Source organism: Pipistrellus kuhlii, unplaced genomic scaffold (assembly GCF_014108245.1).
Source record: "Pipistrellus kuhlii isolate mPipKuh1 unplaced genomic scaffold, mPipKuh1.p scaffold_m20_p_4, whole genome shotgun sequence".
Lineage (NCBI taxonomy): Eukaryota > Metazoa > Chordata > Mammalia > Chiroptera > Vespertilionidae > Pipistrellus > Pipistrellus kuhlii.
The window spans coordinates 70,955,715-70,969,421 of record NW_023425540.1 but is presented as its reverse complement, the minus strand read 5'-3'; the positions used below and the strand labels follow the sequence as shown (position 1 = coordinate 70,969,421).

General features: G+C 51.6%; 1 protein-coding gene across 1 annotated transcript; it reads right to left on the bottom strand.

Moving 5' to 3' along the window:
• Nucleotides 1-35: 35 nt before the first annotated feature.
• GNB2 (G protein subunit beta 2) lies at nucleotides 36-5,225 on the bottom strand. The gene is made up of 10 exons (XM_036411279.2): nucleotides 5,058-5,225; nucleotides 2,654-2,799; nucleotides 2,376-2,414; nucleotides 2,163-2,269; nucleotides 1,765-1,828; nucleotides 1,518-1,680; nucleotides 1,358-1,424; nucleotides 892-1,093; nucleotides 587-803; nucleotides 36-506 (listed from the first exon to the last, which is right to left on the bottom strand). The coding sequence occupies exons 2-10, from the start codon at nucleotides 2,708-2,710 to the stop codon at nucleotides 400-402; spliced, it is 1,023 nt and encodes a 340-aa protein (XP_036267172.1). The 5' UTR covers nucleotides 2,711-2,799; nucleotides 5,058-5,225; the 3' UTR covers nucleotides 36-399.
• Nucleotides 5,226-13,707: the final 8,482 nt, after the last annotated feature.

The window sequence follows — 13,707 nt, the reverse complement described above, 5'->3', positions numbered from 1 at the left end:
AAGTAAGGAAGACACAAGCAAGAGGAGACCAGGTACATAGTTGGAATTGGTTCCTTTATGGAAAAACTGAAAATATAATAAAAATTAAAATAAAACCAGTTTTAAAAAAGCCAGCCCCTGGAGTTTCTACCGCCTGCCTCTGACCCTCCAGGGGGATGAGGCCCTGACCCCAGGGCAGCTAAAGAAGGGGGGCTTTCTGCCCCTCTTCCCCCATTCTATTCCCATCTTCATTTCCACAGTGGGGGCCCCGGGAGGAACCAAACCTGGGTAGGGGAGCAGGGACCCAAGGCCCTATGGCCAGGGGAGGGAGGCTCGTGTGCCCCAGCCCCAAAGCTCCCGGCCTGTAGTGTGGGCGTGGGCAAGGCCCCTCCTGGCCGGGCCCAGTGGGGGTTGGGGCTTTTAGTTCCAGATCTTGAGGAAGGAGTCCCAGGAGCCTGTGGCCACAGCCATGCCATCGTCAGTGACCCCGAGGCAGCTCACACGGTTGTCATGGCCGGCGAGGACACCTGTGAGGGAGGGGTACATCAGAACTCATCTGGCCTGGTTCCCTGTCCTCGCCTACCTCAGCCCAGCACCCAGCTCTCACCTGCACGGTCGCCCTTCATGGCATCCCAGATGTTGCAATTGAAGTCATCATAGCCGGCAAGCAGCAGCCGGCCACTGCGAGAGAAGGCAACAGAGGTGATGCCGCAAATGATGTTGTCATGGGAATACATGAGGAGCTCCTGGTCGGCCCGCAGGTCGAAGAGGCGGCACGTGGCATCATCAGAGCCAGTGGTGAAGGCATAGCCGTTGGGGAAGAACTACAGGACAAAACCAGAGTGGAATTAGGGCACAGAACAGGGCCAGGAGCCTGTCAGAGAGGGGCCAGCCAATCTGCCCAGAACTTACAGCCACGGCATTGATGTCGGATTCGTGGCCAATGAAGGTCTGTCGGCACATTGAGTCCCGAACATCCCACAGCTTGATAGAGGCATCACAGGCACCTGACACAAAGGTGCGGCCATCGGGGGCCAGTGACAAGGACATCACATCCCCGCTGTGTCCAGCGAAAGCCACAGTCTGCTGGCCTGTCTCAATGTCCCACAGGGCACTAGAAAGGTGACGGAAGAAGGGAGGGATCAGAGAGGAGGGCAGAGAGGACTCTTGCCTCCCTAATCCTCCACCACATGAGCCCAGCCCTGACGGTCTTCAAGGAAGGGGCATCAGGAGCCACTGAATCACAGAGCCCTACTCGTCTCCTCCACCTTACCACCACAGGAGGCGGCTAGGTGTTCGGAATAAGAGCTCTGCCCTCTTGCTCAGGGTGGGCAGTACATGCTAAGCACTGAGGCAGGAAGTGTGGACAGGGCCTCACCAGGTGGTGTCCCCAGAGCTGGTGATGATTTGGTTGTCATCCAGGAAGCGGCAGCAGGACAGGTACCCTGGGGGAAAAGGCTGGTCAGCCAGGTCTTTAAGGGAAGGTAGCACAGCCCCTCCCCCCCAACAGCACCTATGTCCTACCAGGCCCCCCTTACCAGTATGGCCAGGCAGCTCCCGGCTGACCCTGACATTGCCCTCACGGGTCTTGAGGCTGTAGATGGAGCAGATGTTGTCCAACCCCCCACAGGCTACAAAGTTCCCTGAGGGCGCGTAGGCACAGGTCATAACCCAGGAGGAACGTAGCGGGATGGCATGGACCTATGGAGGAGGGGCAGTGCTCAGGGTCAGAACCCAGGCAGGGCCTGCAGTCCAGCCCCATCCAGCCTCAGGCATCACCACTACCTTGTTGGTGGTATAGCTGTCCCAAATGATGAGCTTCCCATCCTGGGAGGCGCTGACCAGCAGCCTGTTGGGTAGTGGCAAGGGAGAGACAGAGGGGTCAGGGTGTGAAGCCCCCTCTGGAGAGACACTCTTACCAGCCTCCCATCTGGTGGGAGGCTCTCCTGTCTCCTGAGACAACTCCCAGCAACAGTCCAGAAGTTCCTGTCAGTGTGGGCCTCTTTCCAATCCCCTCAGGGGATCTGGGAGCCACAGTCTTCCCAAACATACTCAGCAGCACGGGCATCCTGTTCATCTCAGATCTGCAAGGCTGCCCCTCCCCACTCCCCCAGCGGCCTGCTATAACCTTAGCCCGAGGGCAAACACAAAAGCTCAGCACCCAGTCCCAGCCGCGCACACACCTTGAGTCTGTCCCCCAGTGCATCGCATAGATTTTTGCCAGGTGCCCACGGAGGGTCCTCCGTGTCCTCATCTGGATTCTCCCCACTGGGTCCAGCCCAGCTGTGATCTGGAGGTGGAGGCAGCCAGGGTCAGAAGGCAGAGCCCACTAAGCAGTATGCCTCAAACCCTCGCTCCTTCCCTTAACCCCAAGTCCAGCACTGGATTCATCTCACCTGGGTCAGTGTTGAATCCCCACATGCTTTTCGGGCATCCTATAATATATGGCAGAACCAGTCAGAGAGCAGAAATGAGGGGGAAAGGGGAGGAAAGAACACATAAGACGGGAGGAGAGGGTAAGACAGTAAAGGGCTAGGGTACACCCCCACACATAAAGAACACCCCTCCCCATCCAGCACATGCGCAGGCGCGAACTCGAACACACACACACACACACACACACACACACACACACACACAGTCCCCCACCCGCAGCTCAGCGGCCAGGCCTCACCCGGATCTGGTTCCGGAGCTGCTCAGCCTCCTGTCTCAGTTGCTCCAGCTCACTCATGGCGCCGGGCCCGTGGGGCGGGGTTGGGGGCGGCTGGGGGCCGCGGGAAGGGGGCTGGGGGCGGCAGCTCCTCGCCGCTGGCCCGAGGCCTGGGGGATGCAGGGCAGGCGTCAGGCCCGAGGCCACGGGGAAGAAGAGGGGGAAAGGCAGAGCGAAGACCGCAGGGAGGAGTGAACGCTGGGCAGAAAGGAAAGAGGGCGGTGGTGGTGGCCTCGGTCTCCCCAGCAGAACCGGGCCTCTGCCGCTGGAGATGTGGCCTAGGAATAGCTGACTTCCCCAATCTTCCTCCCGCCCCCCGGAAACGAAGCGGGAAGTGCAAGAGGAAGCGCAGGGGAAACCCCTCCCTCGGACAGAAGCCCGGGCGGGTTCCCGCGACAGGAACTGGGGGAGGAAGGGAGGTGAAGAGGGTGGAGAGTCCCTGCAAAACAGACCAGCGTCTGCCCCGCCCACACCGGCACCACCCAACGAGCACCTCATTTTAAAAGGGGCGGCGCCTCTTCAAATTCACCCCCCAAGCCGCACACCCCTCCGCACACCCCCCCCCCCAGCTCAGCCTGGGAAGGGGGGAGGAGGGGGAAGACAAGAGGGGTGAGCTGGGCTGTTCGTGGGGTTGCCTAGGCAACCGTCACCCGGAATGAGAGCCTCTCATTGGTGAAGTGTCCCCACCCTAGCCTGGTTGCCAAGACAACCGCATCCCAGGCAGAGACCTGTAGGGTGGGTGACCCCACCCCCGACCCCATCGCCCCCGCCCGACCCAGCCTCCCGCTCCTCCCCAGAACCGGCCAGGGTGGCTGTTTACAGGATTTGGGGAAAGCGGACTGGGCACTAATAGGTTCGGGATGGCTCACCCCGGATAATCCTTGGGCCGCCTGCACCCCATTAGCTGCCCGCCCGCGGCAGGTGGAGGCGGGAGTGCGGGGAGGCAGCCTGCAGCCGCTGCTCCCTCCAGAGCCCGGGCCGCCCGCCCCGGCGGCTGCGGAGAGCCCGCGGGAGCCACTCACCGGTAATTAGGGCTCCGAAGAGAGGTCTCCCGCCCCGAGGCCCCGAGCTGCTCGCTCTGCGGCGCCGCGAGCGGCGGCCCCAGGGCGGCCCAGCCCTGCGCCCGCGACACCGGGATCCCAGTCCGCCGGCTCGTCACTGGGGCCCCAGGGGCCTGGCTGGCTCCGCTCCAGGACCCAGAGCCCTGTCCTCCCCTGCTCCCCCTTTTGGACACCTGTGTGATCCGGCCCAGCACCCCGCACTCGGGCGTCCCCCACCCAGCTCCCACTTCCCCCAGCCCTGGGCGTTCCCCTTCCCCACTGACATTTCCCCTCCGTCAGTTCAGCTTTCGACGCCAGCGCCCAGGGATGCCCCTCGGAAAAAGCGTGGAGGGAGCAACGCCCCCCGCCGCCTCCCAAGCGCCTGACAAAGCCCCTTCCTTCCAGCGGCCGCGGCCCGGGCGGGAGGCGACGCCAGAGGCCAGGGCGGCAGGAAGCCGGCCGGGAGGAAGCCGCTGGGGCGGGGGCGATGCTCCCAGCCCGCGGCCTCATCCACCTCCGGGACCCCCTCAGGGGCCCCGAATTCTGGGCACCCAGCAGCTCGGGTCACAGGAGGAATGGTGGTGCCCCCGCCCCCGCAAGCCTGCGAGGCGCAGGGCAGGGGACCAGGGAGGGTCCGGTCTGGCAGCTAAAGGCGCAGGCCGGCACCGCGCCGCAAGCGCTGTGGGCCTGGCCCGCAGGTCCCCACGACCTCCATTTTGCCCAAAAGAAATCTGGGCAGGGGGCGGGGGCTCCGGGAGCCGGGCTCGGGGTTAGGACTAGGAAAGGGAGAGGGGTGCCGAGGACTCCCTTCCAGATTAATGGGGCCAGAAAGCAGGCAGAACCCACATCGGGGGTAGGCGAGTGGCGAAGGGAAGGGGGGCCTCGCGGCCTGGCCTAACTCTCTGGGGATTCTGGAGTTTTGCAAGAAGAATGCCACCGGGGGTACGAAATGGGAGGGCACGAGGGGTGCTACTCGGGGGCACACAGGGGGAGGGAAAGGGAAGGGGGCGGAACGGGGCCTAGAGGAAGCTCCCAATTTGTCCCCAACTTCTCAGGGATCCAGAGGCTGGCGGGGCCCGGATGGGACCTGGGGTCCGGCATAATGGGCCTAAGGGTGCAGGGAGGGCATGCATTATTGGGAGCGAGGGTCCTCAGTTCCCCTTCCGGGTTTAGGAGCGACAGGGCCAGAGGAAGGGAGGGGAGGTCCGGGGAGTTACGTCCGCTCCCAAGAGGCCAGATCCGGGAGGCAGAAGGAGGAAAGGTGCCCACCCCCCCAGGGAAATTTGGGGCTGGGGGGGACGAGGGCTCCTTTGGCCAGCGTCAGGTACCTGTGGCGGTGGGACTCTGCCAAGGGTCGCTGGAGAAGCGCGGGAGGTCCGGTCTTCCTCCGCGGCGGAGGCGGGCGGCGGCGGCGGCGCGGATGGATTTTCTCAATCGCCCCAACTCAGCCGCCCAGCGCCGTTCTCCCCAGAGCGGAGGGATCCCGCCTGCCAGTGACGCGGCCGCCGCCGCCGCGCCCAGGGCCCGGCTGGGCGAGACCAACGGCTTAGTGGGGGGAGGCCGGAGCGGAAGGTACTACTTAAGGGGCAAAGGTTGACTCTGTCAAAACGAAGCTGTCACTACGCACTATTTCGACGCAAAACGGACCCAAATGAATGCTTAGCCTTCCGAAAAGGAGTAAGATAGGCCCCCCGGAGCTGTCAGAGGTGGTATCGGCATAGGGGAGGGTGAAACCACTCTCTGGTCACGTGACCCGCACTCCCGGATTGGGTGGCTCCAGGCTGGGAAGCTCTACGCCCCGCCTCTCTGGTTGGCCACGCCCCCGATTTATGAGACCACGCCCCTCGCCAGGAGTTGGAGCTGGGGAGATCCTGACCTGCCCAGGACTGGAGGCAGAGGGAAGGGGCAACAGTTCTGAAAATCTCTGAGCTGGAAGGAATGGGTCTGCTGTGGGCCCTGGGGAAGCTGGGGATGCCATGAGAAGAATCTTGCTGAGGCAGTTCCTCACCAAAGTGGGCTTTTGTAGAAGTTTTTTAAAAATATAGATTTTATTGATTTTTTACAAAGAGGAAGAGAGAGGGATAGAGTTAGAAACATCGATGACAGAGACTCATCAATCAGCTGCCTCTTGCACACCCCCTACTGGGGATGTGCCCGCAACCAAGGTACATGCCCTTGACCGGAATCGAACCCCGGACCTTCCAGTCCACAGGCCCACTTTCTATTCATTGAGCCAAATTGGTTTCGGCTGTAGAACTTTTTACAGTGTCTGAATGACACTGTAATAACTCATATTTATTGAGTTCCATACTAACTTAATTCTCACGAAAATACTGTGAAGTTAAGTACTAGCGTTGTTTCCATTTTAGAGTAGTGGAAGTGATTCCTAGGACTGCAGAGTAGAGATATGAACCAAGACAGCTTTAGCGACTTTACTATGCAATGGTAACAATACTAGTCTTTCCATGAATCCCCCTGACAGGGATGAGAATGTAAGTATAGGCCTGTTTCCACCTCTGTAAAATGGGAGTGTTTACAACTACCTGCCCTGCAAGTCACCTTGGATTGTTATGAGATCCCCATGGATTTTGAAAAGGCTTAGGAAAGTTCAAGTACACGAATAGCCTTCATTGAGTCCTCATGTAATTTAAAAGTAAAGTATCAAAACAGACAATTTTTATTTAGCCTCTATTATAGACATTAAAATAGTGTTCAATGCACAAATTTTTAAAGAAAATAAGAAGAAAGTCACATTCTTAGTTAAGCACAAATTCCATTTACGTTCACCTACCAATTTAGTGATATATTAGCAGTAGATAACAGATGTCAATTTAATGTTAGAACTTGGAAGGGACCTTACAGGTAATTGACTTCAGTTTTCTCTCAATCTACAGATGGGCAAAGTGACTTCCCTAAAGTCACTTAGAAAACTAGCAGCCTTGGACTAGAACCCAATTTTGTTCATCTCTCTAGGGCAGTGGTCGGCAAACTCATTAGTCAACAGCGCCAAATATCAACAGTACTAACAATTAAAATTTCTTTTGAGGGCCAAATTTTTTAAACTTAAACTTAAACTTCTTCAAAATAGGCAGAAGAACACAAATTGCCAGAGGAGAAGCCAGAGAGCTAAGTGGTATTTTGTAGAAGAGCCACACTCAAGGGGCCAAAGAGCCACATGTGGCTCAAGAGCCGCAGTTTGCCGACCAGGGTTCTAGGGCATCTGACACTCCTTCCTCTCACTTTAGTTTCTGTGCTAATATGACTATTAGCTATTTTAACTCATTTAGCAAATATTTCTTGAATCCAAATGATCTATCAGGCACTGTCCTGGGCACTGAGACTACAACTGGGAACACGTACACCCTTCTCTGTATGCAAGGAGCTTGTAGTTTATAAAGGAGACAGAAGGTAGATAATTATTAAATAATAATAATCCTGAAAGTCCCACTTACTAAGAGCAGAACATTTGAGAAGGGCCACATTTGAGAAGAAAGATCAAGAGGTGTTTTTGTTATAGTTGTTGTTGTAGTTGTTGTTATTGTCTTCAATCCTCACCCAAGGATATGTTTCACTGACTTTAGAGAGGGAGAAATATCAGTGTGAGAGAGGAACATGGATTGGTTGCCTCCTATATGCACCCCAGCTGGGGATCATACCCATAACCCTGAATATGTGTCCTGACAGGGAATTGAACCCATGATCTTTTGGTGTACGGGAAGGCATTCCAACCAATTGACCCATACTGGCCAGGGCAAGAGTTTTAAGTTGGGGTGTATTAGGTTTGAGGTATCTAGGAGAGGTGCAAGGAAGAATGTTCAGTAGGTGGCTGTCCCAACAGGTCTGGGGCTCAGCAGAAGAGTCTGGGTTGAATTAGATCCTTCGGAGTGACATTTTAGAGCATATGACGTCATCAAGAGGTTTGGGGAAAAGACAAGATGGCCCGAGGTCAGGCAGAGGAACACAAATTGCCAAAGGAGAAGCCAGAGAGCTAAGAAGAAAATCAGGAGAATGTGAGTTTTGGAAACCAAAAGAATAGAGTGTTCCAAAAAGGGAATGATAAACAGCGTTGAATGCTGCAGAGCAATGAAGCAAGACTGGGCTGGGAAGTGCGCACAGGATTGAGTAAAGCAGAGGCCACTAGTGACTTTGCCAGAGCATTTGCAAAGGGTGTTGTGCTTGCAGTGGGCTGAGGGTGAGTGAGAAATGACACAGTGGAGACAACCAAAGTGACCATGGCTTTGGGGATCTTCACGTGGAGGGTGTAGGAAAGTGGAATATCAGTGGAAGGAGGATGTGGAGTCCGATATTTGTTTTTTTTTTAAATATATATTTTATTGATTTTTTACAGAGAGGAGGAGAGAGGGATAGAGAACTAGAAACGTTGATGAGAGAGAAACATCGACCAGCTGCCTCTTGCACACCCCCTACCGGGGATGTGCCCGCAACCAAGGTGCATGCCCTTGACCGGAATCGAACCCAGGACCTTTCAGTCCGCAGACCGACGCTCTACCACTGAGCCAAACCGGTTTCGGCCGATATTTGGGTTTTGATGGGAGCTACTAGAGCTTGTTTAAAAGATAATTGAAAGGACGGGTGGGTGAGGGAGGCGAAGGATACAGAGAGGTAGGCGATGACCAATGAATGACCAATTCCTCTGAGCAGGCAGAAGCCCTGGAGCACTGTTGAGAACCTGGCTCTGACAAGTAATGAGACACTTCCTTCTTCCTCTAATTGTTCTTTCTCAGGCTTCTTGACCTTCTTCCTCACCTCAGGGCATTCTGTAAACGTTGTTGTTTTTGTGTTTGTTTTTCCAGGAACCTGACTTCTGCCTCCTCTTTTCTCTTTCTGTGCTGTTCACTAGTGATTTCATCTAGTACTACTCCCTAATTACTCCTAATTCCCAAACCTCTGTCTGCAGCCCAGATATCTCTTTTCATGTGCAGACTTGGTGTATATCTGACTGCAGACTGAATATCTCCATCTGAATGCTTATGGACAGTGTTGTGCTAGAGTCACCTTGTCCCAGCTCGGACCAGCTTACAAGGTCCCATTGTGTACCTCTCTTCCCCACTCTCCTTGCTCAGTGAAATCATATTTATAGTAGTAACTTATAGTCATCACAGTGGACATATTTACACCATGGAAATCAGCAAACGTTTCAGATCAGGACTCCTCCTTCTCAAAGAGCTTATTGTTAAAACATTTACTACACACCACTGTTATCAGACATCTCACATTCAATATATTCAAAACCAAGTTTATCTTCTTCTACTCCACCCTATTCTACCCAACTCTACCCTGTCTTTGAATCTCCTTGACCCAGTTAACACCATCCACCCAGGAGCTTCTCACTTCCTCACTGCACGTACCCAAAGGATGAGCAACTGGTTAGTATAGTCCAAACTGCTATAACAAAGGCTTCAGGACTGTGGAGACACCTCTGCCATCCTCAATATTTAGCTACCATCTTTGTGACCAGTGTGGCCCAGGCAGCTTCCACTAGCATTGAGATGAATTGGGGTGGGGGTGGTAAGCACAAAGTGCTTTCCTATTTAAGGACACCACTAACTTCTGCTCAGAAGTTGGCCAGAATGAAGGAAAGCTGGGAAATGTAGTCTCTCGCCATATACTTAGCTAAAACATTATTTTTTAAAATATATTTTATTGATCTTTTACAGAGTGGGAGAGGGATAGAGAGCTAGAAACATTGATGAGAGAGAATCATCGATCAGCTGCCTCCTGCACACTCCCCACCAGGGATGTGCCCGCAACCAATGTATCAATACATGCCCTTGACCAGAATCGAACCTGGGACCACTCAGTCTGCAGACCGATGCTTATCCACTGAGCCAAACCAGTTTCGGCTAAAACATTATTAAAAGAGAAAACAGAGAGATGGCTATTGATGTAAGGCTAGCAGTCTATACACTGGTGGATAAATCTTGTCAATGCTGCTGCTTGTATATTTCTTAAATCCATCTCTTCTGCTGTATGCCAACTGCTATTCCCTTGATTTCTTGCCTGTTTCCTGGCCTCTAGGATAGTCCCTCTCTAATCAAACTACCAAATAGCTGCCAGAGATATCTTTCTAAAATGCAAATGGGATCATATAATGTTGCTGTTCAAATCCATGTGATAAGTTCCCCACTGATTCCATGGGAAGGACCAAACTTCTTTGCATGGCACATAGGCTGGATCTTGTACCCTCTACTTAATCAGAATGCCTTCCACCCTCATTCCAACTCTATTTCCTTGGCAGCTGGAATAACGCAGGTAATTTCCTCAAGCTTAGTTTCAATATTGTCTCCCTGACTGCACTGTTCTTTGTGTCCGCTGCATGCTGGCTGCATTCCTCTTTCAGCCTTTCTGCACTGTTTATTTCTGGCACTTGCCACCCCTGGCTAGGGGTTTCCTATGAAGCCAAGGCATTTGGTTTGTCTGGCAGAGAGCTGAAGGAGAGCTCACCAAGCAATGAGCAGACCCTCACAAGAGCTAAATCATTTCCAAGGTGTGGGGTCTAAGGGTCCCGGTCCTGCCATCATTCCCAGGTGCTCAGATTTGGCCTACCTGAATTTGGACCTGTAATGTGAGAACTTCCAGTGACTTCATTTAATTAACTGTTTAATCATCCATCTTCCAGGATAGACATTAAACCCGACAAGAGTTGCATAAGTTACATAAGCCATTTCATTCCCAGCGTCTATCAAGCACCTAGAGAACATCTATGAAAATGAATAGCCCAAACCGGTTTGGCTCAGTGGATAGAGCGTTGGCCTGCGAACTGAAAGGTCCTAGGTTCGATTCCAGTCAAGGGCATGTACCTTGGTTGCGGGCACATCCCCAGTGGGGGGTGTGCAAGAGGCAGCTGATCAATGTTCCTAACTCTCTATCCTTCTCTCTTCCTCTCTGTAAAAAAAAAAAAAAAAAAAATCAATAAAAATATATTTTTAAAAAAAATGAATAGAAGCATGGCAATATTTCCCCCAGGATCAGTACATTTCACAGTTCAAATCTCAGCTGAGTGACCTGGGGCAAGTCATTTAATCTCTCTATGCCTGTTTCCCCTGCACAGTCATTATGAAGACTAAATTATTATTTTTAAAAATATATATATTTTATTGATTTTTTACATAGAGGAAGAGAGAGAGAGAGAGAGAGCTAGAAACATCAATGAGAGAGAAACATCCACCAGCTGCCTCTTGCACACCCCCTACTAGGGATGTGCCCGCAACCAAGGTACATGCCCTTGACAGGAATCAAACCTGGGACCCCTCAGTCCGCAGACCGACGCTCTACCGCTGAGCCAAACCGGTTTCAGCTGAAGACTAAATTATTTGCTATTTGTAAAACATTTATAACAGTGCCCGCACATAGTAGATACTTTGTGTTTACTAAATAAAACTAGAGTTCAGGCCTGGCTGGTGTGGCTCAATGGTTGAGCATCAACCTATGAACCAGGAGGTTACAGTTCAGTTCCTGGTCAGGGCACATGCCTGGGCTCAATGCCCAGGGTATGCAGGAGGCAGCTGATCAATGATTCTCTCTCATCATTGATTTATCTATCCAGCTGTCTATCAATCTATCTATCTTTCTTCCTCTCTGAAATCAATAAAAATATTTTTAAAAATAGAACTCAGGCACAAAAGAATTTATCTTTTGTTACTTTTCCAGTCTCATTTCCCCCTGACAGTGGTCTCTGCCACCAGCTCATATCCAACCCTCCTTCTAGACTGAGCTCCACATATGCCAGAAATGTTCATATCTTTAGACCTCTGCACATGTTTTTCTCTATGAGGAAGACCTTTCTCATCTTGTTCACTAGTGAACCCCTATTCATCCTTCATAATTCAGTTCAAACTTCACTTTTAGAAGCCTCCCTGCACTCTCAAAGACAGGAGGCCCCTTCCTCCTTTAGGCCTCCATTTCATCCTATTTTCATCTATGTCTGAGCTCCCCACTACACCCAAACTTCCTGAAAGCTGGGATATATCATATGCACTGCAGTATTCCCATGCCATGCACAATGCCTGCCACATGGTAGATATAAAAGATGCTTGTGCCCTAACCGGTTTGGTTCAGTGGATAGAGCGTCAACCTGCAGGCTCAATTCCAGTCAAGGGCATGTACCCAGTAGGGAGTGTATAAGAGGCAGCTGATGGATGTTTCTCTCTCATCGATGTTTCTAACTCTCTATCTCTCTCTCTTCCTTTCTGTAAAAAAAAAAAAAAATCAATAAAATATATATTTTTTAAAAATGATGCTTGTTAAATCAATGAATGGATGAGTGAAATACTTTATTAACCTTAACCTTAATTACTTCCATAATATAATAGAATAGCATGTCAGATCCAAGGACAAATGAAGATTGGCCACAGTTGACTTGGCCAAGTCTAGTCCTATTGTTAGCCAACTAGCTTTTCTTTTTCTTTTCTTTTTTAAAATATATTTTACAGAGAGAAGGGAGATGATACAGAGAGTTCAAAACATCAATGAGAGAGAAACATCAATCAGCTGCCTCCTGCACAACCCCCACTAGGGATGTGCTCACAACCAAGGTACATTGCCCTTGACTGGAATTGAACCTGGGATCCTTGAGTCCGAAGGCCACTGCTCTATCCACTGAGCCAAACCAGTTAGGGCACCAACTAGCTTTTGAATTAGCTTTTCCACAAACCATCACAGGAAAATTCACTTACCATTACCAGATAAACTATAGATTTCTAACTTATGAATAATATCATTAAAGCCTCAAAAACTCCCCAGGGACATTCTTGGGACCCAACATTTACTAGGTAGTCCTGCATGCCCAGCTCTTAGCTAGGCACTTGATTCTGGCATCATATTAAGTCCTACAGCTGAGCTACAGCTGGGTGTTCTGACACAAAGTCATCTGTCAGCTGGCTGGTTTAGAGATGTGATTTCTAGTCCTGGCTCTCTCCCAGTTGGCTATGTGACCCAAAACTGGGGTGTGCCTCTAAATTCATGTAACATCTAGAGTTGGATCAGTAAGATTTCTCTCAACTGGGGAAGTTTCTGAATGTGAGATCCAGACTGGAGTGGGAGAGGGGGTAGTAGGAATTGGCAGGTGAATTTACAGAAGAAGTGAAGAAACATCATTAAGTAGCAACAAAAGGAGACATGAAAGCCCTAAATAGAATTACTTTCCCCTCCAGTGTCCCTTTAATTACCACCTCAGCATTTTGAAAGATGAAAACAATGCAGGCGCCAGGAGGTGAAGGGGCTCATTCAATTCATCCGGAGTACTGACCAAAGGTCACTCAAGAATATTTCAATTTCCCAGCTTTTGAGTAGGCTCTCTCCCTTACAGCTCATCCCTCCCACTGAAGCCTGGACTCCTCCAATCTGGGGAGCCAGGCCTAGACTTGGAACCAGCCCTCAGCATGTGAAATACCCAGGTTGCCAGGGGTTTATCTGTGAGCCAACTCAAGCCATCTGTCCTTCCAGAGTGAGCATCTGGTGAGCAGAGACCCTTCAGGGGCATTCTCACACCACATAGTACCCTCTTCCTCCAGTCTTCATGCTCCACCAACCCGAAACAAGTAGGTGGAAATGCCTGCAACACACAGATGTATTCACACACTGACACATACAAACATACATACAAGCACACACCTTATACACATACTCACATCAGTTTCACAGCTGAGACAATGCAGGCACCTTCACCTTCACCTTTGCTATCAAAACTGCTGTGAAGGTGGCTTTGTGCTAGGAGCCCAGAAGAATCCAGGATCCTACTAGTTGCTTACTTGATAAACATCTTCTGAGGAGAACAGATGACGATAGAAGAATAGGGAAAGGAAGCTGAGGCTGGGTTAGCTGAGCATCATGTATGAATGTATATATAAGTGTGCTCAGGCACCTAGGGACAGACAAGGAAAAGAGGGGTCATCAGAAAGAGGAGAGACACCCCCACTCCCCTATACCTCCCTCCCCCTTCTCCCCGCCTCATCTTGT